Raw genomic sequence first — 27,285 nt, forward strand, 5'->3', positions numbered from 1 at the left:
AAAATAAAATTAAAATACATATAAAATAAAATTTAAAAAGTATAGCTCAAAAACCTGGAATTCTCCACACTGAAGACTTTGCCATGAGATAGACAGCCGTCGGGCTAGTTGGAATGTAACTCTTTCTTGTCCTGAACTGATGCGTCCATTGCCTTCCTCTGAACCAGCTCGCTCAGGAGGGAAAGATGCTTTTCTTTGAGGTTAGAGTAGCTCTGCAGAATTGTTCATGTAAGAGCAGCAACCTCAGTACTGTAAGGTGACTTTTCCAATATTCTCTATTTGTGTTTTGTGTTCCTTGTGTGTGAGAATTGTGGCACTGATACATCTTTTAACTCAATCTTTGAAATCCTACTTTATGGTTAAAATGTGGACTTGAGTTATAAATCTCCATGTATCTCTGTGGCTAGACTTGCAGACTCCTTTCCCTATTGCTGTGGTTCAAAGGATAACCTGGGTCCTAAACCTTAAAAAGAATTAAAATGGATCTTGAGTGTCAGGGAGATAAACAGCGGGGGGTTCTTTAAGCACGATGTCTCACTGGGCACAGGATCCCAAGGCTTGTGGCATTGGGGGGGGGTGGTACTTGGACTAAGAGTCCTTCTGGGACCAAGTTCCTGGCGGGCCCCTCGCGGCCAGGGCGTGGGCGGTGCCCCCCCTCCCCCGGAGGAGCTGCCGGTGCCCCCTCCCCTTGGATGTGGCTGAACTGAAGCACACACGCAGGAGACTCTGCAGGATCCGAGGCCCTGAGCATAGGATCAGTGAACTCTAGAGCCTGAAGAATTTGTGGTAGAAAAAGTACTGGACCATCGTGAAGTGAACGGGAAGGTGGAGTATTTCCTGAAGTGGAAGGGGTTCATAGTGATTGGCATCCATCCCCTGCTTTTCTCCCAGTGTTGTCTGGAGTCTCATCTGTAGCAATTGCATATTGGCTGCGGTTTTCCTGATGTCAGTGTAAAATGAGAGAAGCAAACATCATATTTTATGACCCAAAAATCTCTCTTTAATTGTAATTATCCTTGGAACCTATAGTTCATTCTGCTCCAAGTTGAATACTGTACTGTGCAAGGTGTGGCTCTTGATTCCTTGGTGGAGGATGGGACAGAGCGAGGAGGAGGAGAACAGGCGGCGGCCTTGGAGGAGCAGGAAGAAGAAATTCCTGCTGAGTTCTGGACGACAGAATATCAGATAGACTATTGGAGGACAGGAGTGAAAGAAAGTCTTGCAGATCTGAAAAGGGTCAGCTCCTGGATGAGAAACCCAAGCTGGGAAGCCCTATGCTGTGCGCCTTTAACGCACTCTAACCCTAAGGGAGGTGGTCATGTCAATCAAGTCTCACTAACCAATCAGGTCCTCTGGATTGGCCCGCCAATAGAAGTAGAGGCGTGTTCTTCCGTGTACCTTGTTTCCCCTGCTCTCCGTTCCTCTCCGTTGTGAGCAGGCTGAAAGTTTGGTCTGATGTGTTTTGATCTCTGCTGCCAGGGGCCTTAGGGAATTGCCAGCGATCTACGACGTGGCGACATGGTGAGTGTGTGACCACTGCTCTTAACCGGAAGGAGCAGGGAGCTAAGCAGCTGGAGTCGGGGTGATGGGATACAGGGGACCAGCCCTGGCCGTTCTTGGATTCTCTTGAGGCAGCGGAGGGGGAAGAGTTTCTGAGGTGACAAGACTTGGTTTTCAGAGATGTTTAGGGTTACTGTTTAGTATTAAGACGTTTGCCTATCTTAAGTCTCAGTCGCGTTGCAGCCCAGGCTGACCTGCCTGAGTTCCTCTGAGGCAAGGCTGGAGGCTGCAATCTCTGGTATTTAGAGCCTCCTCTAAAAACAGCAGGGGATTAAGTGAGTAGCCATTGTTCTATCTCTACAGAAACTGGGCTGCTCTAACTTCCAGCCTGCTAGTTGAAGTCACAGCAAGAAAAGTGGGACACTTTTAAACATGTCTTTAATCTTTATTTCCAAGTTTTTCTAAAAAGTTTCCTATGAAAGTTCTCTAAGGAAAGGGAGTGGGTGACTAAGTAAAGGAGTCATTGCTAGAGCCTTTCCCTCTTGTCCAGATGCCTCTTGCTTGCTAATCTTGGGGGAAGTTTGGAGCAATAAACTTACTTAAACCAGGAGAAGAGAGCCACCCTCACAGAAGGAAAGACTTTTACACAAGCAAATATGGATAAACTCACATAAATTCATAATACAAATTCTTATACTTTTGGGAGGTTAGTTTAATCCAATGTATGTTGAATTTCCAACTAGAGGGGACTCCTTTGCAGATATGTCCAATCCACTTGCACAGTTACTTCAGCTCAGAGTGTTGAGAAGCTGTGTGTTAGGTTACGTCTCTCGGCTGCTAACATTGCACATAGGGGTGAGATCTAACTGTATCTTCTTATGCTGTTCTCTCTGCCAGGGAATGGCCTGCACTTTTTCAAGATCACTCTCCTAATAACCAGACCAATGCCAAATGGCTTCTCAGCTCTCTCTTCTATAGAAGATTCTGATGCTAGGAATCTTTTCTCAAAGGCTCATACATCCTGCTATCTATAATACTTTTAATATGTATGATACATTGTAGTGTGATTAGGGAATCAAAGTCAGCTGGGCAACTGAATTAGACCCAGTCTCAAACACAGGAAATAATCAGGAATGTATTTGTGATAGGCTTGCAGACTCCAGTTTTTCTTTCTTTAACAAATTAATCTTAATGTTACAGTTCTATTCCAACTTAAAAGTCACCTTTTTTTTTTTTTTTTTTTTTGACTTGTTCTTTATTTGTAGTTTTGTGATTTCAACATCAGAAATGGATTCCAGTTTTCCTGGTATGTTCTGTTAACTGTGATAGTGAACTAAGTTACTATTAAAAGAGGAAAATTGCTGAACTCTTCCTGAACTCTTCACCCCAGAGTACACTCCTGAACTCTTCACCCCAGAGTCCGACCCCCTCCCAACTGAAAACTGTTCCAAGAACATTTTTTAGATAAGGGTCTCCTGGAACAAACCTAGTCCTACCCCTCCTAACTGAGGACTGTTCCAAGAACATTTTTGAGATAAGGGCCTCCTGGTACTACCCCAGAATGTTCCAATAGATCGGGTACATTGCCAAATATAGGACACGACCCCTTGGTGACGCAAACTTGTACTTTTCCTGCCCCACTCCTCCCCTTGGCTTTTTTTCTATATAAGCCTGTGAAAAATTTGGGTCGGGGTCGAATCTCCTCTACACCATGCTTGGTGTATGAGTTTCTGCCCCAGAGCTCTGGTTTATGTGCTTTTTATGTGCTTTCTTGTTGTTGCTTTATTAAATCTTACTCTCTACATCTTAAGTTCGGTCTCAGTGTCTTCTTGGGTACGCGGCTGTCCCGAGGCTTGAGTGAGGGTCTGCCCTCCGGGGGTCTTTCACTATCTGAAAAAGATTCCACTTTTGTAAGTACATGCTATGTACCTAGGCCTTGAGCTTGACTATGAAAGCACTCCCCTCCTTTTTAATAAATCGATTTCTCTTTATTCAATTTATATCCTTCTCACTGCCTTCCTCCCAGTCACCCCCATCCCTCAATTCTTCCCCTAGCTCCCCCTCCCCTTCTCCTCTGAGTAGATGGGCCACATTGTATTACCTAGATTTGGTGGAATCATGTAGTATCTTGGTTTCACAGTTCAAATTTTTATTCAGATTCTTGATTGCCTAGTGTGTGGACCCAAAAAATGGGCCAGTCAGACTCTTGTCAATGGTCTAAAATTGATTGCCTCACTGTTCATTCGTAATATTATGTACTGTCAAAGCAGGGAAGTTATCTACTTCCTTTTGTCCTGTCCCTTTCTGGGCTGTGACTACACTACTTTCAAAGTTGCTGAACTAGAATAAGTAAAATTATTTACCACATTCACTCAAGTGCTTTTGGGGAGGTCACCCATGAGGTTGTTGTAACATTGGTAGTAGATACTAACGTTTGCTCTGTGTGTGACAATCCATTCACAGAGATTGTTTGGCTGTTCCTGTCTTCCTTCTGTTACTCCTGTTCATCTTGGAATAAGCTCTCACCTGGTGATAGGTAGCTTTCTGAAGCAATGTATAGAATGGGACTCCTATCATCTAAGTGCCTCACTGTTTATACAAATATCAGGCTGTGCTTGATCATACTTTTCAAGGAAGTCTGCTCGTTCGGAGCAGTTTTGCCTTGTTTTGTTATTCATATTTCCACAAATTACTTTGAGATGTTGTTTTGAGAGATTATATCTACTACATCTTGGGACCGTCCTCCATCTTAAAGAAAAGAAAAAAAAAGGCTGACAACTTGACCTACAGGAGTACCCATGTCCCACCCGTGTACCAGCAAGGACCCCACTGTTTATCCTTGGCCAGAGTTCCTCCCTCGCTACTTCCAAGCAACAGTTAATCAAAGATAGTCTGATTGTTTCAGATGTACTTTCAGACTTATGGTGATTGTATATGGTCTTGCCTTAGCACCCACCTGTTGGCTTACAATAGTTATTCTAATAGATATTTGTCAGACTGGACATCCTCCTTCACCCCCTCACTCTGTTTATTTTCCTATAAAATCTTGTCCTGCTGAGATTTGGGGCTCATCCACCTTTCCTTCCTGTCCTACTGTGTCAGAGTTGGGTTGGAGGAGAACCCAAGCCTGAGTTGTGATTAAGCGGCCCTTATTCTCTTACATCAGAAATGCCTCCTTGGTGGTTTTTGGGGTTAAGGTCCTGTGCTTTCTGGCACAGGAACTCCAAGGCCACCAGGACCCAACACAGTAGGTCTCAATGCCAGTAATGTCTGTGTCTATGTGCCTGTGTGGTACCACAATAATTCTATTCTAAATAATTCTCTACTTCTGTTCTGAAGAAGCCTAAAACTTTATATTTCATGGAAGAAATGACAAAAGAGGATGTGGAATCTCGCTGCAGCAGATGTGCTGGTTCCTCATAGCCATGGGGCCTTGAGAGATGTTCCAAAGACCCCAGTGAACAGAACGTGCCTGGTGTTAATTTCTGGAAAAGACTGAGTGGATATAGAACTTCGTCATATGGTGTCTTGTTCATTTTTGATCTTTGTCACTTCTGTCCACTCCTTTTTCTGTTTTTTCTTAAGGGGCAACTTTGATTTTGAGGGACTGACAATGTTGAGATTAGAAAACCCACCCATTTGACTTAACTTCCCTCCTGGACCTCCCCTATTCTTTATGGGGCTGAGAGTCCCAGGCTGCAGAACAATAGTATGAACTAACCAGTACCCCCAGAGCTCCCTGGGACTAAATCACCAGTCAAAGAAAACACCTGGTGGGACTCCTGGCTCCCCTTACGTATGTAGAATAGGATGGCCTTGTAGGTCATTACTGGGAGGAGAGGCCCTTAGTTCTGTGCAGGTTCTGTGCCCCAATATAGGGGAATGCCAGGGCTAGGAAGTGGTAGTGGGTAGGTTGATGAGCAGGGGGAGAGGTGATAGGGGATTTTTAGAGGGGAAACTAGGAAAGGTAAATAAAGAAGATAACTAATTAAAAAAAGATTTTTTAGATAATTATTAATTGTGTAGAGTTATTTCCTTATCAAAACACATATTAATGCTAGAGCAGCTGTATTTCCAGCCTAGAAATATGTTTTTAGAAAAGTTTTCCCACACATACTCCAGTGTTCTTGATCCCAGTTGCTGCTCCTGGGTGAATGACATTGTTTTCTTGATTAAGCTAGCTAAATTCTTAAATGAACTGCCTGCACCACCACTGAGTTTTAAACTTATCAGTTTGAGTCATGTCATCAACTTTCCACTGCAGTAAGGGGGAAAGGATTTGCATGTGGAGCATGGCTTCTGCCTTCAGACCAGAGTGGGACAAGATTCTTGTGTAATTCACGGAGAGAAATAGTGCAAGCAAACAACCGTTAGCTTCACTGTCTTAGTCACAGTTTGTATTCCTCCACAAACATCATGACTGAGACGCAAACTGGCCAGCTTCTTAGAGTACATGCCCATAAGGCCCATTTAAACTTTTAAACAATATTTTGTGATTATACTTATGGCATTTCCACCATCCATCTTCTGCCTCCAAATCCTTCCATAGGCGACTCATTGTTTATCATCTAAGACCTCTTTTTGCTTGAACAATCGTTACTGTTTAAATGTGACCTATGTCTGCCTGCAGGACTTTCCAGCTATGATTTGAGTTAATGACTGAAATGGACTAATGGAGGGTAATAGAATGCACACACAAGGTACTCTGTCCCTTGATTGAATAAGAAGATGTTTTCTGGGAGAGTGGAAGAATTTTTTAATAACTCCAAATTTCCCAGACTAGGGCCCTGTCTGCCCCTATTGTGGAAGTACAGGGCTAGGTAGGTCTGTGCTGTCTGAGTCATTTGTTCTCTGTTCATGCAGTAGCCATGTTGCTTTTGTCCTGAGGTACAGCTGAGTGACTCTAGGTTGTGATGAATTCTGGGGAGACCTAGTCATTAGAAGCAACATTAAAAGGGACGTTGTGGAATCCTGCTGGGATTCTCCTGTGATGCAGCACGAGTGGTCTGTGAGGTAGACCACAAGCAATAGTGTGCTGAGTGTGGCAGCAACTGTTTGGGACAGGAAATTCCATGACCAGGAAGAGCAGGTAGGCTGAGCTATCAGAATCTGTTCTGCAGGGACTGGGATGGACTGTGAGTCAGACAATGGTTCTATTCGTACATGTGGTGAACTGAGCAGAAACCCTTGGCCTCTCAGCCTTCCTGAGATTGGATTTCCTGGGGAGAGAGAGGTTCTGCAGTCCTGGCAGTGGGAAACTAGGGTGATTATAAAATTACTATACAGTGTTCACACTTAGACATTGTTTTGTCGATGTAGTGGAAAGGCAATTCTACAGAATAAATTTCTGTTTTCTAGGGTTTCTGACCATTGCATTCCACAGACATGTTTGTGTGATAAATTTTACAAATAATTTCAAAACTGAGACATGAGGTGTTGGGGATCAGGCTTGGAAGAAAGATCAGTAGTAGCTGGAGGGTGAGAAATATAACAGATTAGGGTCCAATTTGAGTCATTATTGTGGACATTGAGAAGTCTGTGGTGTTTTAATTTTCTACACATAAAGTCTTTGGTGACACTGATGAAGTTCACATTTCACCTCTCAGTTGCCTTAGGTTCTTGGTGAAAGCTTTACTAAACTGAGGTGCTGTTTTTTGCATTTCAAATGCTGTCCCATCCTAGATCTCCCCTCCTTGTCATAGAGACCTTTTCCATTGCTTCTTCTGGCCCCAGGTATCTTCCCCCCTTTGCTCATCAAGTCTTCCCCAGATTAGGTGCATCAGATCCCACATCAGGCTACAGGTTTAGGGACAGCCCCTGCTGCTGGGGGCGTACCAGCTTTTGGGGGTTTACAGCTCAGGTGGGTGGGACCCAGCATTGCATGAGGGGCCAAAAGACTGATGATCTCTGGCCTTGTATCTTTCTCCAATTTTACTGGATGCCATCAGCTAATGGCTTCTAGAGACTTGACACTCTCTTGCTCATATTGTGGCTGAAAATGGCTAGCTTCTTTCCTCTTTATCTCGCTGTGCTTTCTTTTTACTTTATAAAACTCTATGCTTTATTAATTGCTGTATCTTCACTTTATAACTCTGTATTACTATTGTGTGCTTTATTAAGCCCTGAAAACTTAACTCCTTCTCAACTTTATGACTGTCCTGTGCTTCATGCCGTGCTGGGGAATCTTAACTCTTTCTTACAATCTTGTGGTAAAATCTAAATTCTTTCTCATTAGTCTGTGGTACATTAAGTGCTGGAGAAACTATTCTTTTTTTTTTTTTTTTTTTTTTTTGGTTTTTTCGAGACAGGGTTTCTCTGTGTAGCCCTGGCTCTCCTGGAACTCACTTTTTAGACCAGGCTGGCCTCGAACTCAGAAATCCACCTGCCTCTTCCTCCCAAGTGCTGGGATTAAAGGCATGCGCCACCATGCCCAGCTCAAAACTATTCTTTTTTTTTTTTTATTTATATTTTTTTATTTTTTGGTTTTTTCGAGACAGGGTTTCTCTGTGTAGCCCTGGCTGTCCTGGCACTCATTTTGTAGACCAGGCTGGCCTCGAACTCAGAAATCCGCCTGCCTCTGCCTCCCGAGTGCTGGGATTAAAGGCGTGCACCACCACGCCCGGCTCAAAACTATTCTTTATTAACTCTTTTTCTCTGCTATGTCTTAGCATTGCTATAAACTTAATTCTTTATTATTTCTACATAAATAAACACTAATATCTGGGGATTAAAAGCTGCTGGTTAGCCTGGGGAGTATTAAATACAAGTTTTTATTGCTAGAAGCTACTTTCTGGTCAGGGAGTTTGTTAACTCTCTTCAAGAGAGAGAGAAGAGGAGAGGAGAGGAAAGGAGTCACTCACACAGACACATATACACTGGGCAAAGTGGAAAATAGCTACACCCATATATTTGGATGAAGGATGGATGAATAGATCGATGTATGGATGTGGGAAGCCACATGTGCCGTTGTAGAGTGGTGCAGGCTTCTGCTGGCCACCACGCATAAGTTTGAGCAAACGACCAATGCTTACTTATGCAGTAAAGTTTTTCACCAAAACACTGCCTGGCCCGGGCATGATAATGAGGCTCTGCAAAGTACTAAGAGAATAACCAATCAGATGTGAGACATGCAAATGAGGTATGCTAATGAGGTTCTGTGAGATACTGAGAGAAAGTAGCCAATCAGATGAGGAACATGCAAATGAGGTATAGTGCATAACCAATCCGGGTGTGAGACACTCCTCTCCTAGGCCTATATAAGCAGCACCAGTTCTGGGCTCGGGGTCTATTCGCCTCTACAATCTAGCTCTCCCAATAAACGTGTGTCGAAGGATCCTGTTGCAGCTTCGTTCTTGGACGCCCGCAAGAGATGGATGGATGGACGGATGGGTGGGTGGGTGAGTCAGAACCTTCAAACAGTCTTATTCTGAGGTTAGAGAAGGTCAGCAGACATGATTACGTTAGAACCATAACCACAGTGCTATTAGGTGATGTGTCCTTGATATTTTCTCTATTTGTGTTCTCTGTCCTTTATGTATGTGTGAGTTGTGGCATGGATCTATCTTTTAAAAGTCTTTTCTAAGCTGGGTAGTGGTGGCACACGCCTTTAATTTCAGTACTTGATAGGCAGAGGCAGGGAGATTTCTGAGATCAAGGCTAGCCTGGTCTACAAATTGAGATCCAGGACAGCCAGGGCTATACAGAGAAACCCTGTCTTGAAAATACAAAACAAAACTAAACAAAAAAACAAATAACAACAAGGCCGGGCGTGGTGGTGCATGCCTTTAATCCCAGCACTCGGGAGGCAGAGGCAGGCGGATTTCTGAGTTCGAGGCCAGCCTGGTCTACAGAGTGAGTTCCAGGGCTACACAGAGAAACCCTGTCTCAAAAACCAAAACAAACAAACAAACAAAAAATAACAAAACAAAAATAACAACAAAACCTTTTTTCTAGATCTTACATTATGGACTAGAAGATAGTTTTGCTCTGTAAATCTCCATCAGCCTCAGTGACTTGCAATGTCCTGTCCCCCAGTAAATTATTCAGAGTGTAACCTGGGGGCTGATCCTACAAGGACTTATTGATGACATCATATGTGGAATTCATACTGTTTCCTAGGCTGGGTCTTATTTGGGCATCAGCCAGAGGTGAATAAGTGATCTCTCCCTGGGAAAGATGTTAATCCACACCAGGTGTACCTGCAGGCTTTAAATAATGATTCTGAGATAAGCTTTCCTATGTTGAGTCAGGTAGCATTCATTTCCCTCTGTTTTTTCCCAGGACTTTGACATTGTTCTCCTATTGACTAAACCAACTAAATACTTAAGTCTAAATCACTACCACCACTGTGTTTTTAAATTACTTGCTGAGTCATGTATGTAATCAACTTTTGTATTACAGTGAGAGGAACAGGATTTGCATGACGGGCATGGCTTCTGCATTCACCCCAGAAGATAAGGGAGTTTATTGCGATCCCTACTGGGGAAACAGTGTAGGCAATCAACTGCTGGAGTCGCCATTATGAACAAGACCTGATTATGTCAGGGAGGTGATTTTTTTTTTTTTTTGGTTTTTCGAGACAGGGTTTCTCTGTATAACCCTGGCTGTCCTGGAGCTCACTTTGTAGACCAGGCTGGCCTCGAACTCAGAAATCCGCCTGCCTCTGCCTCCTGAGTGCTGGGATTAAAGGCGTGCGCCACCACGCCCGGCTAGGGAGGTGATTTTTAATTGTGGATCATGTATTAATCACGTTCTGTGATGAAGACAGCCTATATTTTGGGTGTTTGATTTGTGAATGTCAGTTAAGCCAGTGAGTATTCAATTTGCACGTAGGGCACTGTTCTACAGATACATGTGCAATCTTCCCTGACATCATTACGTCAGCTCAGGAACTGAAACCCAGGCCAGTGGGTGTAGTTGCGTGTGTCAAGATACAGGTGTCAGCAGCTAGGAGTCCACATAGAGGCCAGTTCAATAGTGTTCATTAATGCTATTCCTGATATGAGGGTATGGGCGGCTCGTTTTGAATGTCAGTATGTCTATGCAGTTTTTCAATTTTATTTAAGTTTGGAAAAAAAAATCAATTATTGAGAGGCAGGTGGATTTCTGAGTTCGAGGCCACCCTGGTCTACAGAGCGAGTTCCAGTACAGCTGAGACTATAGAGAGATACCCTGTGTACTGGCTATTTTTGTGTCAACTTGACACAGCTGAGTTATCACAGAGAAAGGAGCTTCAGTTGAGGAAATGCCTCCATGAGATCCAACTGTAAGGCATTTTCTCAATTAGTGATCAAGGGAGAAGGGCCCCTGTGGGTGGGATCATCCCTGGGCTGGTAGTCTTGGGTTCTATAAGAGAGTAGGCTGAGTAAGCCAGGGGAGGCAAGCCAGTAAAGAACATCCCTCCATGGCCTCTGCATCAGCTCCTGCTTTCTGACCTGCTTGAGTTCCAGTCCTGACTTCCTTTGGTGATGAACAGCAGTATGGAAGTGTAAGCCGAATAAACCCTTTCCTCCCCAACTTGCTTCTTGGTCATGATGTTTGTGCAGGAATAGAAACCCTGACCAAGACACCCTGTCTCAAAAAAAAAAAAAAAAAAAATCCTGGGCTTGGTGGTGCACGCCTTTTTTTTTTTTTTTTTTTTAATATTTTTAATTAGGTATTTTCCTCATTTACATTTCCAATGCTATCCCAAAAGTTCCCCATACCCTCCCTCCCACTCCCACTTTTTGGCCCTGGCGTTCCCCTGTACTGGGGCATATAAAGTTTACATGACCAATGGGCCTCTCTTTCCAGTGATGGCCGACTAGGCCATCTTTTGATACATATGCAGCTAGGGACAAAAGCTTCAGGGTACTGGTTAGTTCATGTTGTTGTTCCACTTAGAGGGTTGCAGTTCCCTTTAGCTCCTTGGGGACTTTCTCTAGCTCCTCCATTGGGGGCCCTGTGATCCGTCCAATAGCTGACTGTGAGCATCCACTTCTGTGTTTGCTAGGCCCCGGCATAGTCTCACAAAAGACAGATATATGAGGGTCCTTTCAGAAAAATCTTTCTAGTGTATGTAATGGTGTCAGCGTTTGGAAGCTGATCATGGGATGGATCCCTGGATTTGGCAGTCTTTAGATGGTCCATCCTTTCGTCACAGCTCCAAACTTTGTCTCTGTAACTCCTTCCATGGGTGTTTTGTTCCCAATTCTAAGAAGGGGCACAGTGTCCAGACTTCGGTCTTCGTTCTTCTTGAGTTTCATGTGTTTCTCAAATTGTATCTTATTTCTTGGGTGTTCTAAGTTTCTGGGCTAATATCCACTTATCAGTGAGTACATATTATTTGAGTTCTTCTGTGATTGGGTTACCTCACTCAGGATGATGCCCTCCAGGTCCATCCATTTGCCTAGGAATTTCATAAATTTATTCTTTTTAATAGCTGACTAGTACTCCATTGTGTAAATGTACCACATTTTCTGTTTCCATTCCTCTGTTGAGGGGCATCTGGGTTTTTTCCAGCTTCTGGCTATTATAAATAAGGCTGCTATGAACATAGTGGAGCATGTATCTTTCTTACCAGTTGGAACATCTTCTGGATATATGCCCAGGAGAGGTATTGCGGGATCCTCTAGTAATACTATGTCCAATTTTCTGAGGAACCGCCAGACTGATTTCTTGAGTGGTTGTACAAGCTTGCAGTCCCACCAACAATGGAGGAGTGTTCCTCTTTCTCCACATCCTTGCCAGCATCTGCTGTCACCTGAATTTTTTATCTTAGCCATTCTGACTGGTGTGAAATGGAATCTCAGGATGTTTTGATTTGCATTTCCCTGATGATTAAGGTTGCTGAACATTTTTTCAGGTGCTTCTCAGCCATTCGGTATTCCTCAAGTGAGAATTCTTTGTTTAGCTCTGAGCCCTAATTTTTACTGGGGTTATTTGATTTTCTGGCGTTTACCTTCTTGAGTTCTTTTTTTTTTTTTTTTTTATATATTTTTATTACATATTTTCCTCAATTACATTTCCAATACTATCCCAAAAGTCCCCCATAGCGCCCCCCACTTCCCTACCCACCCATTCCCATTCTTTTGGCCCTGGCATTCCCCTATATTGGGGCATATAAAGTTTGCAAGTCCAATGGGCCTCTCTTTCCATTGATGGCCGACTAGGCCATCTTTCGATACATATGCAGCTAGAGACAAGAGCTCCAGGGTTCTGGTTAGTACATCATGTTGTTCCAACAATAGGGTTGCAGATCCCTTTAGCTCCTTGGGTACTTTCTCTAGCTTCTCCATTGGGAGCCCTGTGATACATCCAATAGCTGACTGTGAACATCCACTCCTGTGTTTGCTAGGCCCCGGCATCGTCTCACAAGAGACAGCTATATTTGGGTCCTTTCAGCAAAATCTTGCTAGTGTATGCAATGGTGTCAGCGTTTAGAAGCTGATTATGGGATGGATCCCTGGATACAGCAGTCTCTAAATGGTCCATCCTTTCATCACAGCTACGAACTTTGTCTCTGTAACTCCTTCCCTGGGTGTTTTGTTCCCAATTCTAAGAAGGTGCACAGTGTCCACACTTTGGTCTTCATTCTTCTTGAGTTTCATGCGTTTATCAAATTGTATCTTATATCTTGGGTGTCCTAAGTTTTGGGCTAATATCCACTTATCAATGAATACATATTGTGTGAGTTCTTTTGTGATTGTGTTACTTCACTCAAGATGATGCCCTCCAGGTCCATCCATTTGGCTAGGAATTTCATAAATTCATTCTTTTTAATAGCTGAGTAGTACTCCATTGTGTAAATGTACCATAATTTCTGTATCCATTCCTCTGTTGAGGGACATCTGGGTTCTTTCCAGCTTCTGGCTATTATAAATAGGGCTGCTATGAACATAGTGGAGCATGTGTCTTTTTTACCGGTTGGGACATCTTCTGGATATATGCCCAGGAGAGGTATTGCTGGATCCTCCGGTAGTACTATGTCCAATTTTCTGAGGAACCGCCAGACTGATTTCCAGAGTGGTTGTACAAGCTTGCAATCCCACCAACAATGGAGGAGTGTTCCTCTTTCTCCACATCCTCGCCAGCATCTGCTGTCACCTGAATTTTTGATCTTAGCCATTCTGACTGGTGTGAGGTGGAATCTCAGGGTTGTTTTGATTTGCATTTCCCTGATGATTAAGGATGTTGAACATTTTTTCAGGTGCTTCTCTGCCATTCGGTATTCCTCAGGTGAGAATTCTTTGTTCAGTTCTGAGCCCCATTTTTTAATGGGGTTATTTGACTTTCTGGAGTCCACTTTCTTGAGTTCTTTATATATATTGGATATTAGTCCCTTATCTGATTTAGGATAGGTGAAGATCCTTTCCCAATCTGTTGGTGGTTTTTTTGTCTTATTGATGGTGTCTTTAGCCTTGCAGAAGCTTTGTAGTTTCATGAGGTCCCACTTGTCAATTCTCGATCTTACAGCACAAGCCATTACTGTTCTATTCAGGAATTTTTTGAGTTCTTTATATATATTGGATATTAGTCCCCTATCTGATTTGGGATAGGTAAAGATCCTTTCCCAATCTGTTGGTGGACATTTTGTCTTATTGTCAGTGTCTTTTGCCTTACAGAAGCTTTGCAGTTTCATGAGGTCCCATTTGTCAATTCTCGATCTTACAGCACAAGCCATTGATGTGCTAATCCGGAATTTTTCCCCTGTGCCCATGTCTTCGAGGATTTTCCCCACTTTCTCCTCTATAAGTTTCAGTGTCTCTGGTTTTATGTGGAGCTCCTTGATACACTTAGATTTGACCTTAGTACAAGGAGATAGGAATGGATCAATTCGCATTCTTCTTTCTACATGATAACCACCAGTTGTGCCAGCACCATTTGTTGAAAATGCTGTGTTTTTTCCAGTGAATGGTTTTAGCTCCCTTGTCAAAGATCAAGTGACCATAGGTGTGTGGGTTCATTTCTGGGTCTTCAATTCTATTCCATTGGTCTACTTGTCTATCGCTATACCAGTACCATGCAGTTTTTAATCACAATTACTCTGTAATATAGCTTTAGGTAAGGCATGGTGATCCGACCAGAGGTTCTTTTATCCTTGAGAAGAGTTTTTGCTATCCTAGGTTTTTTTGTTGTTCCAGATGAATTTGCAGATTGCTCTTTCTAATTTGTTGAAGAATTGAGTTGGAATTTTGATGGGGATTGCATTAAATCTGTAGATTGCTTTTGGCAAGCTAGCCATTTTTACAATGTTGATCCTGCCAAACCATGAGCATGGGAGAACTTTCCATCTTCTGAGATCTTCCTTTATTTCTTTCTTCAGAGACTTGAAGCTCTTATCATACAGATCTTTCACTTCCTTAGTTAGAGTTATGCCAAGGTATTTTATATTATTTGTGACTATTGGAAGGGTGTTGTTTCCTTCATTTCTTTCTCAGCCTGTTCATTCTTTGTGTAGAGAAAGGCCATTGACTTTTTTGAGTTAATTTTATATCCAGCTACTTCACCGAAGCTGTTTATCAGGTTTACGAGTTCTCTGGTGGAACTTCTAGGGTCACTTATATATACTGTCATATCATCTGCAAAAAGTGATAATTTGAATTCTTCCTTTCCAATTTGCATCCCCTTGATCTCCTTTTGGGTTCGAATTGCTCTGACTAGGACTTCAAGTACAATGTTGAATAGGGAGGGAGAAAGTGGGCAGCTCTATCTAGTCCCTGATTTTAGTGGGATTGCTTCCAGGTTCTCACCATTTACTTTGATGTTGGCTACTGGTTTGCTGTAGATTGCTTTTATCATGTTTAGGTATGGGCCTTGAATTCCTGATCTTTCCAAGACTTTTATCATGAATGGGTGTTGGATTTTGTCAAATGCTTTCTCATCATCTAATGAGATGATCATGTGGTTTTTGTCTTTGAGTTTGTTTATATAGTGGATTACATTGATGGATTTCCGTATATTAAACCATCCCTGCATCCCTGGAATAAAACCTACTTTGTCAGGATGAATGATTGTTTTAATGTGTTCTTGAATTCGGTTAGCGAGAATTTTATTGAGTATTTTTTGCATCGATATTCATAAGGGAAATTGGTCTGAAGTTTTCTATCTTTCTTGGATCTTCCTGTGGTTTAGGTATCAGAGTAATTGTGGCTTCATAGAATGAGTTGGGTAAAGTACCTTCTACTTCTATTTTGTGGAATAGTTTGTGCAGAACTGGAATTAGATCTTGTTTGAAGGTCTGATAGAACTCTGCACTAACCCCATCTGGTCCTGGGCTTTTTTTGGCTGGGAGACTATTAATGACTGCTTCTATTTCTTTAGGGGATATGGGACTGTTTAGATCGTTAACTTGATCCTGATTTAACTTTGGTACCTGGTATCTGTCTAGTAATAATAATACCTGGTATTTCTCCATTTTGTCCAGGTTTTCCAGTTTTGTTGAGTATAGCCTTTTGTAGAAGGATCTGATGGTGTTTTGGATTTCTTCAGGATCTGTTGTTATGTCTCCCTTTTCATTTCTGATTTTGTTAATTAGGATACTGTTCCTGTGCCCGCTAGTGAGTATGGCTAAGGGTTTATCTATCTTGTTGATTTCCTCAAAGAACCAGCTCCTCGTTTGGTTGATTCTTTGAATAGTTCTTCTTGTTTCCACTTGGTTGATTTCGCTCCTGAGTTTGGTTATTTCCTGCATTCTACTCCTCTTGGGTGAATTTGCTTTTTTTGTTTTAGAGCTTTTAGGTGTGTTGTCAAGCTTCTAGTGTGTGCTCTCTCTAGTTTCTTTTTGGAGGCACTCAGAGCTATGAGTTTCCCTCTTAGGAATGCTTTCATTGTGTCCCATAAGTTTGGGTATGTTGTGGCTTCATTTTCATTAAACTCTAAAAAGTCTTTAATTTCTTTCTTTATTCCTTTCTTGACCAAGGTATCATTGAGAAGAGTGTTTTTCAGTTTCCATGTGAATGTTGGCTATCCATTGTTTATGTCGTTATTGAAGATCAGCCTTAGTCCATGGTGGTCTGATAGGATGCATGGGACAATTTCAATATTTTTGTATCTGTGGCGGCCTTTTTTGTGACCAATTATATGGTCAATTTTGGTGATCATACCATGAGAACAAGGTATATCTTTTTGTTTTAGGATAAAAATGTTCTGTAGATATCTGTTAAGTCCATTTGTTTCATAACTTCTGTTAGTTTCACTGTGTCCATGTTTAGTTTTTGTTTCCACGATCTGCCCATTGATGAAAGTGGTGTGTTGAAGTCTCCCACTATTATTGTGTGAGGTGCATTGTGTGCTTTGAGCTTTACTAAAGTTTCTTTAATGAATGTAGCTGCCCTTTCATTTGGAGCATAGATATTCAGAATTGAGAGTTCCTCTTGGAGGATTTTACCTTTGATGAGTATGAAGTGTTCCTCCTTGTCTTTTTTGATAACTTTGGGTTGGAAGGAAGTTGATTTTATTCGATATTAGAATGGGTACTCCAGCTTGTTTCTTAAGACCATTTGCTTGGAAAATTGTTTTCCAGCCTTTCACTCTGAGGTAGTGTCTGTCTTTTTCCCTGAGATGGGTTTCCTGTAAGCAGCAAAATGTTGGGTCCTGTTTGTGTAGCCAGTCTGTTAGTCTATGTCTTTTTATTGGGGAATTGACTCCATTAATATTAAGAGACATTAAGGAAAAGTAATTGTTGCTTCCTATTATTTTTGTTGTTAGAGTTGGCATTCTGTTCTTGTGGCTGTCTTCTTTTAGGTTTGTTGAAGGATTACTTTCTTGATTTTTCTAGGGCGTGGTTTTCGTCCTTGTATTGTTGTTTTTTTTTTTTTTTTTTTTTCTGTTATCCTTTGAAGGGCTGGATTCGTGGAAAGATTATGTGTGAATTTGGTTCTGTTGTGGAATACTTTGGTTTCTCCATCTATGATAATTGAGAGTTTGGCTGGGTATAGTAGCCTGGGCTGGCATTTGTGCTCTCTTAGTGTCTCTATAACATCTGTCAAGGATCTTCTGTCTTTCATAGTCTCTGGTAAAAAGTCTGGTGTAATTCTGATAGGCCTGCCTTTATATGTTACTTGACCTTTTTCCCTTACTGCTTTTAAAATTCTATCTTTATTTCGTGCATTTGTTGTTCTGATTATTATGTTTCTGGAGGAATTTCTTTTCTGGTCCAGTCTATTTGGAGTTCTGTAGGCTTCTTGTATGTTCATGGGCATGTCTTTCTTTAGGTTTGGGAAATTTTCTTCTATAATTTTGTTGAAGATATTTGCTGGCCCTTTAAGTTGAAAATCTTCATTCTCATCAACTCCTATCATCTGTAGGTTTGGTCTTCTTGTTGTGTCCTGGATTTCCTGGATGTTTTGAGTTAGGATCTTTTTGTGTTTTTTATTTTCTTTGATTGTTGTTCTCTATGGAATCTTCTGCACCTGAGATTCTCTCTTCCATCTCTTGTATTCTGTTGTTGATGCTCGCATCTATGGTTCCAGATTTCTTTCCTAGGATTTCTATCTCCAGAGTTGCCTCACTTTGGGTTTTCTTTATTGTGTCTACTTCCCTTTTTAGGTCTTGGATGGTTTTATTCAATTCCATCACCTGTTTCGTCGTGATTTCCTGCAATCCTTTAAGGAATGTTTGTGTTTCCTCTTTAAGGTCTTCTACCTGTTTAGCTGTGTTCTCCTCTATTTCTTTAAGTGAGTTATTAAAGTCCTTCTTGATGTCCTCTACCATCATCATGAGATATGCTTTTAAATCCGGGTCTATCTTTTCGGGTGTGTTGGGGTGCCCAGGACTGGGCTTGGTGGGAGTGCTGCATTCTGATGATGGTGAGTGGTATTGGTTTCTGTTAGTAAGATTCTTACGTTTGCCTTTCTCCATCTGGCAATCTCTGGAGTTAGTTGTTTTAGTTGTCTCTGGTTAGAGATTGTTCCTGTCCGGATTCTGTTAGCCTCTATCAGCAGACATGCGAGACTAGCTCTCTCCTCTGAGTTTCAGTGGTCAGAGCACTCTCTGCAAGCAAGCTCTCCTCTTACAGGGAAGGTGCACAGATATCTGCCTTTCGGACTTCCCTCCTGGACGAAGATGATGGCCCAATACAGGACCTGTCCCAGAAGCTGTGTTGCTTCAGCCTGTCACAGAGCTGTTAGCTTCTGTAGTCCTCACTCTCACCTGCACAGACTAGTCTCATAGGGATCCGGGAACCAAGATGGCTCCCGCTGATGCTCAGGCAAATCCCTCCCAGCCGGGCGGACACCTATCCTCTGGCAGGACAGGTGCCCAGATGTCTGGAGCCTGAAAAGGGGGCTGTCTCAGAAGCTCTGTGGCTCCTGCTTGTCCCAGAAGCTGTTAGCTTCAGTAGTCCACACTCTCACCTCTGCAGACCAGTCTCAGTGGAGTCCCAGATCCAAGATGTCTCCCGCCCATGGTGCACGCCTTTAATCCCAGCACTTGGGAGGCAGAGGCAGGCAGATTTCTGAGTTTGAGGACAGCCTGGTCTATAGCGTGAGTTCCAGGACACCCAGGGTTATACAGAGAAACCCTATCTTCAAAAACCAAAAACCAAAAACCAAAAACCAAAACCAAAACAAAACAAACAAACAACTACTGGTTCCCTTTTCAATGTAATTTCTGTAAATTCATTACTGCTCTGATCTGTTACTATTTGCAATTCTGTGGTGTTTCCCACGTATAAAAATTTCTTTTATTTTATTACAAGGGCAGTTTAGGACAAGGTCTCTTGATGCCTAGGCTGGCTCAAGCTATGTAATTGATAACTGCTTTGAACATCTGGTCCTGTCCCTAAGACCACATGATGGGAAGACAGTGCTGCATCTCTTCTAGCCTAGGCTTTGAAGGGGAAAATTTCCCTGGTTTGGCAGTACTTGACCTTAGCAATGAGAAGTGAGGTAATCAATTTGACCTGGTCGATAATCACCTTGACTGGCCATTACTCTGGCTGCAGAAAAGGCAGTCATGAATCTGGATAAAGAACTGAACTTATTGTCAACTGTAATTAACACTACTTCAAGTAATTCAAATTACTGTATTAAAACAAGTTGACTTAGCTAAAACTGGAACAGTTGGGCATTGTGAAAGTGGTGTTTGTTTGTTTGTTTGTTTGTTTTTTCTTGACAGGGTTTCTCTGTGTAGCCCTGGCTGTCCTGGAACTCACTCTTTAGACCAGGCTGGCCTCCAACTCAGTAATCCGCCTGCCTCTGCTTCCCAAGTGCTCGGATTAAAGGCGTGCACCACCATGCCCAGCTAGGGAGAACCCTTCTTCCTTCTGGAGCTTTTGAATTGACAAAAACAGTCTTTAATCTAGGCTACAGCTTCTGGCAGCATCCTACATTTATAAAGGATATTGAAGATGCTCTCTCCTTCTCTTTTTATGCTTGCCATACTGTGGCAAGAGAGATCAGTTGATTTTTCTACCATTAGAGGTTCCATCTTTGGAATTATGGTATATGAGGAAGGCCAGTTGAGACATACAGGCACTACTATATCCTTCAACTTTCCATTGGTATGCAGTTATTGGTTTCCTAGTTGGACTACATTCTGTGAGCCATTCTTTTTTTTTTTTTTAAAGATTTATTTATTTATTACATGTAAGTACACTGTAGCTGTCTTCAGACACTCCAGAAGAGGGCGCCAGATCTCGTTACGGATGGTTGTGAGCCACCATGTGGTTGCTGGGATTAGAACTCTGGACCTTCGGAAGAGCAGTCGGGTGCTCTTACCCACTGAGCCATCTCTCCAGCCCGAGCCATTCTTATATATCCACTTTCTACATACATAGAGAGATCCACACTATCTGTTCTGTTCAAGTGGAAAACCTTTACTAATAAAGATATTTGTTTTGTCTTTTTCTCTACACACAGCAGGTAAGTATAAGGGCAGTAGAAGACTCAGCAGTAGGGATAGCCATGATTATTGCGTTTCAGATAACAGTTACTAGGGATGGTCCACGTGCCTCTACCCTGGCCCTATAACTCACATCTAAACACTGAGCTTCAGGTTCTCTGAACTAATTCATTCACTTCTTTGTTAATTTAAATTTTTGTTGTTATTAATCTATGTAAGTCTTTTATTGCGTGAAAAAACTCTGTGACCTGGGCAGGTCACTTAGGAAGCATTTTTCTTGGGGTGATCTGAGTTTAGATACCACCACCCATGTTTACTACCTGCAACTCCAGATCCAGGGGGTCTAACACCCTCCTCTCTGGTGTGCCACTCGCACATACATGGAAAACATCCTCTCTCACAAAAAATCATACACATGAACATAGGGACAGACATGTCTTCAAAGGTGCTAATATCTTATAATGCAAGGTAACCAAATCAAGCAAGCTTATGTGTATAATAGAAATCATACAGTGTTTTTTAACCTGGTATTTTATATTTTTTTAGAGTTTCCATTTCATAAATGTAGTACACACTTTTATAATTTTATATTATCAGAATGCTTAATCTCTTCAGTTGTTTGGATTAGCCTTCATTCCCAATCCATCTCATATTATTGTCAAAGCAGACGATAGGAATGAACAGGAAGAGTGCTGCCCACTGAGTTTGTAATTTTCATTCTGATTATAATCTTGCAGTTCTTATTTAAATGACCATGTTAGATTCAGAGGCCTGTTTATGTTTCCTTTTTACAGTGCTGCCGTCTATGTTGTATGATTCGTTAATTATAATCTAACTATACTGTTGTTTCTCTAGGAAATAATAAACCTTCACCTCTTTTCTTCTTCTTCTGATAATTTACTATCAGTTCCTTGAGTTTTTGCTGGTTTGGGAACTTTCTGTGGAGAAACAGTGTTAGCTTTCTCTTCTTGACCTAAAAAGGTTGCTTCTCCTCCTCTCTTGGAAAATCTGTGTTTTCCAGTCCTTGCAGTCATCAATGTTTGGAATTTTAATCCTTCAGCGACTGATTTGGTATAGGGGTTTTTAAATTATTTTCATATATTATTGTCTCTGTCTCCTAAGTTACTTAATTTGTCAGCATTTCAGAGCCTACAATCATTTAAGAGAACTACAGTTGAGGCAGTACACAGTCAGAATGGTTGTTTGCTAACTTGGTGAGAGATTGTGGCATTGACCCTTGACTAGTGAAGGTTCATCCACTGAGTGTGGAAGAATCGCTAAGTGAGTAGGCCTTCCCTGGATGAGCAAGAGAGAAAGCCAGGAAACAATATTTACTCATGGTTTTTGCTTTTATACTTGAAGTTGGTTTTCTATCATAAGATTCCCAAATAATGGAAGGAGGTTTTTGTTTTTTTTTTTTAATAGGATATTTTGTGTATTTCAAATACATAAAACATTTCAAATGTTATATCTGTTGCCCATTTCCCCTCTGGAACCCCCTTTTCCCATACTCCCTCTTCCTGCTTCTATGAGGATACTGCCCCTTCCACCCTCCCACTCCCATTTCACCGCTCTGGCATTCCACTACACTGGGGCATGGAGCCTTCACAGGACCAACGGCTTCTCCTCCTATTAATGCCATACAATTCCATCCTCTGCTCCACATAGGGCTGGAGCCGTGGGTGCCAACATTTGTATTCTTTGTTTGGTGGTTTAGTTCCTAGGAGTTCTGAGGTATCTGGTTGGTTGATATTGTTGTTCTTCCTATGGGGTTGCAAACCCCTTCAACTGTTTCAGTCCTTTCTCTAACTCCTCCATTGTGGTCCTTGTGCTCAGTCCAGTCGTTGGCTGTGATCATCTGCCTCTGTATTTGTCAGGCTGTGGCATTGCCTCTAAGGAGACAGGTATAATAGGCTACTGTCAGCAAGCATTTCTTGACATGCACAGTAGTGTCTGGGTTTGGTGTCTGTATAGGGGATGTATAGCTGGGTTCTCAGGTAGTACTATGTCCAATTTTCTGAAGAAACTTGAGACTGACTTCCAGAATGGTTGTACCAGCTTGCAATCCCACCAACAATGGAGGAGTATTCCTCTTTTGCCAAATCCTCACCAACATCTGCTGTCACTTCAAATTTTGATCTTAGCCGTTCTGACTGGTGTGAGGTGGAATCTCAGGGTTGTGTTGATTTGCATTTCCATGATGACTAAGGATGTTGACTATTTTTTAGGTGCTTCTCATCCACTGAATATTCCTCAGTTGAGAATTCTTTGTTTAGCTATGGACTCTATTTTTTTTTTTTTTTTTTTTTTGGTTTTTCGAGACAGGGTTTCTCTGTGTAGCCCTGGCTGTCCTGGAAATCACTCTGTAGACCAGGCTTGCCTCTAACTCAGAAATTCACCTGCCTCTGCCACCCAAGTGCTGAGATTAAAAGCATGTGCCACCATGCCTGGTGGCTCTGACTGCATTGTTAAATGCATAAACCAGTAGACCCAGCATGCTTATTGATTTTTATATGTAGTAATTGTTAATATTAGTACAATTTCTTTGGTGTGTGCCAAACACTATTGCTCTTGTAGAGCTTTTCTCTTTATATGTGTAACTGACATTTTTACAAAAGGCTACATCCTCTTCAAAGGGCTGAGAAATGACAGGGGTGACAGGGCTAGAGAGATGCCTCAGCACTTAAGAAAATGATTGTTCATGCAGTGGTCCTGCGTTTAATTCCCAGCAACCACATGGTGGCTCACAACCAACTGTAATAGGGATCCAATGCCCTCATGTGGGAGTCTGAAAATAGCAACAGTGTACTCACATATATGAAATACATAACTCTTAAAAAAAGAAAAAAAGAAATGACAAGGGTGAACCTTATTATTAAGTTTCCTTCTGATATGACTTGGTAGTTTCGGTAGAACTTGGGTGTGAGTAAATAAGTGGGACAGGCCCCAGAATTATATGAATACATTGCCTATGAAGAATAGATGCCCGATGTTGTTCCTATTGTGCTTTCTTTTGTACACGTTTATGGGATGCTCTAGAATGCAGTGACTTATGAGGACGTGCATGTGAACTTCACTCAAGAGGAGTGGGCTCTGCTGAATCCTTCTCAGAAGAAGCTCTACAAAGATGTCATGCTGGAAACCTACAGGAACCTCAATGCTATAGGTAAGACTGTGAATTCCCTTTCCTGATTTAAAATTCAAGAAAACAATTTTTCTTTTGGTGCACTTCTGTAGTTTCAATAAAAATGAAGGAAGGATTTGGTGAATAAATCATGAATGACTAAAAGGTTCATTGAAGATAGTAACTTACATTTTGCTAAATTTCAAGGCATACATTTTCTGTTTTAGGCTTTAGTTGGGAAGCCCAAAATATTGAAGAACATTGTCAAAGTTCTGGAAGACACAGAAGGTAATTTTCATGTGCAAGCTCATACAAATCTGTCTCTAAAGATATGTTAATATGTGCTGAAAACTGATAAGAAAAGGAGCAGTGTAAATTAGCACAGCTTTAAGTGTATTGATGATTGTTACATCCCAACAAAACCATCGCCTTTAATGTCCTCTATCTGATTTTTTGCAAGACGTTCCTTTAAGAAAGAGGACAAGGAAACAATGCCTTCGTGTGTATCCCCATTTGAAACATAGCCCTATTGATGCTCCATAGTACAACTGCCAGTCTGTTTCTGCTTACTTTGGAAAAGCTACACAAATTGAATAGTTGATAAGTATGTGTCCAAAAGCTTCTAAGAAGCAAATAGTCTATATTTAAGCTGGTTGTACTCATTTTTTAGCACTGTCAGTGCTAAGTTTAGTTAGAAGGGCAGCATTTGGGAGGTGAGGAGGAGGTTTTTGTAGTAACCTAAATCCATATTTCACATGTCTGTGAGAACAATGAGTCAAACCTCGTGAATGCAAAATTCAACATTTTATGTATTGGACTTCCTTTCATAAGTATATAATATTTTATAATGGATACACACCATGTATACCAAACAGATATTCCAAAAAACCATGTCTGTCTTTCTTTCTCTCGATCTTATCTTTTGTCTCCTGTATCTATTAGAAGATATATAGTAGGTTGCAGTTATAGAGTAGACTTTTTGAACATAATACAAGTTAACAGTTAATTACATTTCCAAGTTTATTGGCAATACATCAGCAACGTCATTCTGGAGAAAATTCTCTTGAGTCCTAGGGATGTGGAAATGCTCCTATTTCTCCTGGTTCACTTTGCAAATATACTATGAGCCACCGTACAGTAAAATTTGGAATACACTTAGTGCGTTAAAGCTCTGAATTCCTCCACTTTTCTTCAAGTACGGGAAGAACATTTTATAGAAAAAGAAAACCTAAAACTGAGCCTTGTAATCAATGTTCATACCTTCTCATGTGTCTCTAACCATGAGAAACAACCCATAATGAAGGGGAACAGCATGAATGTAAGCAAAGGGATAAAAGGTCTGATGCCTCTTTACATTTAGACAAAGAGTAACATTAAATCCTAGAGATGAAAGTATTCTGGGACTTCAGTGATGGCTCAGCAGTTAAGAGCCCCAACTGCCCTTCTGAAGGTCCTGAGTTCAAATCTCAGCAACCACACGGTGGCTTACAACCATCCCTAATGAGATCTGACTTCCTCTTCTGGAGTGTCAGAAGACAGGACAGCTACAGTGTACTTACATATAATAAGTAAACAAACAAACAAACAAACAGAAAAACAAGAAGAATGTATTCATCCGTGGGGTAAAGCTTTCACATGTGCCAATTCTCTTCTCAGGTGTGAAAGAAGTCATAGTGCAGAGAAACCCTCTGAATATACTCAACCTGGTAAAGCCTTTGCTTTACATGCTCACAGTCATGCCCAAAGGCATGAAAGGATTCATACAGAAAAGATCCCCTCTGAAGTTATTCACTGTGTCGAAGACTTTTTACCGTACACAAGTCTCCAAGTACAGAAAAGAACACAAACTAGACAGACACCCTATGAATGTAATCAATTCAGTAAAGGATTTGCAATACCCAAAAGGCATGAAAGATTTCATACTGGAGAGAAACCCTACAAATGTAATCAGTGTGATAAATCCTTTTCACAACATAATCATCTTCAAAGTCATAGAAGAACACATACTAGAAAGAAACCCTACAAATGTAATCAATGTGATAAAGCCTTTTCTGTGACATGGCATCTCCAAAAACATATAAGGATACATACTGGAGAGAAACCCTACAAATGCAATCAATGTGATAAAGCCTTTTCTCAATACTTTACTCTTCAAACTCATAGAAGAACACATACCGGAGAGAAACCCTTCAAATGTAATCAATGTGATAAAGCCTTTTCTGTGAAATGTAATCTCCAAAAACATATAAGGATACATACTGGAGAGAAACCCTACAAATGTAATCAATGTGATAAAGCCTTTTCTGAGAAATATATTCTCCAAAAACATATAAGGATACATACTGGAGAGAAACCCTACAAATGTAATCAATGTGATAAAGCCTTTTCTGAGAAATATCAACTCCAAAAACATATAAAAATACATACTGGAGAAAAACCCTACAAATGTAATCAATGTGATAAAGCCTTTTCCCAATATTGTCATCTCTACATTCATAGAAGAACACATGCCGGAGAGAAACCCTACAAATGTAATCAATGTGATAAAGCCTTTTTTGAGAAATATACTCTCCAAAGACATATAAGGATACATACTGGAGAGAAACCCTACAAATGTAATCAATGTGATAAAGCCTTTTCTAAGAAATGTAGTCTCCAAAAACATATAAGGATACATACTGGAGAAAAACCCTACAAATGTAATCAATGTGATAAAGCCTTTTCCCAATACTGTCATCTCTACATTCATAGAAGAACACATGCCGATGAGAAACCCTACAAATGTAATCAATGTGATAAAACCTTTTCACAACACAGTACTCTTCAAACTCATAGAAGAGCACATACCTGAGAGAAACCCTTCAAATGTAATGAATGTGATAAAGCCTTTTCCCAATACAGTAATCTCCACATTCATAGAAAAACACATACTGGAGAAAAACCCTACATATGTAATCAATGTGATAAAGCCTTTTCCCAGCATTATAATCTACAAATTCATAAGAGAAGACATACTAGAGAGAAACCTTACAAGTGTATTCAGTGTGTGTAAACCTTTTCAAAACATTTTCATCTTCAAAAGAATAAAAGAATCCACACTGGAGAAAAAAGCTACGAAGGAATTGGATTGTGAGCACATTTTTTACAACGCCATCGTTTCTGAATGTATAAGTGAACGTACTGAAGAGAAAGACTATGAATGTGATCATAGTCTTAATCGTCATGAACATATTTGTAGGGGCCTGAATCCTTCTGAGTATAAGGAATGTGGAAAAATCTATGCCAGGCAGTTATCTCCTAATGCAGGAAGGAGCACATACTGGAGAGAGAGAAAGACAGAGAGATACAAACAGAGACCGTATAAATATACACAATGTGGTAAACCTTAGCATATCACAGTTATCTTTGAAAACCTAAAAGAGCACATGATACATCTCAGAATATATAAAAGAAGACACTGAAGAGAGAAACTGTGTGTGAATAATGTGGTAAGGCCTTTGCAGCTGACATTGATCTTATCATGTATAAATTAACACAGACTTACCACAAACCACATCATGTATAAATTAACACAGACTTGTAAGAAATCTCATAAAAATAAGGAATGTGGTAAAGCTTGTGTGTGGACCAGTTGTTTTTTTTTTTTTTTTTTTTTTCTTGAGAAAAATCCATGCTGCAGGGTAACCCTGTAAATGGAGCCACTGTGGAAACATTTTGTACATCACAGTATCTGTATGTGAGAGTAAAACCTTTAGCAAGTACTGGGTCGGCTAAAGTTTGCATGTCACAGAGAAACCCTGTCTCAATGAAACCAAGAGAGAGAGAGAGAGAGAGGGAGG

At 41.1% G+C, this 27,285-nt stretch overlaps 1 protein-coding gene across 1 annotated transcript; it reads left to right on the forward strand.

Moving 5' to 3' along the window:
• Positions 1 to 693: 693 nt before the first annotated feature.
• On the forward strand, positions 694 to 27,060 carry LOC147000930 (uncharacterized). Its single transcript, XM_085831018.1, has 4 exons — positions 694 to 1,521; positions 23,362 to 23,488; positions 23,674 to 23,734; positions 25,103 to 27,060. The coding sequence occupies exons 1-4, from the start codon at positions 1,519 to 1,521 to the stop codon at positions 26,295 to 26,297; spliced, it is 1,386 nt and encodes a 461-aa protein (XP_085687144.1). The 5' UTR covers positions 694 to 1,518; the 3' UTR covers positions 26,298 to 27,060.
• The last annotated feature ends 225 nt before the right edge of the window (positions 27,061 to 27,285 follow it).

Source organism: Mus caroli, unplaced genomic scaffold, assembly GCF_978045245.1.
Source record: "Mus caroli unplaced genomic scaffold, Mus_caroli_1 scaffold_15, whole genome shotgun sequence".
NCBI lineage: Eukaryota > Metazoa > Chordata > Mammalia > Rodentia > Muridae > Mus > Mus caroli.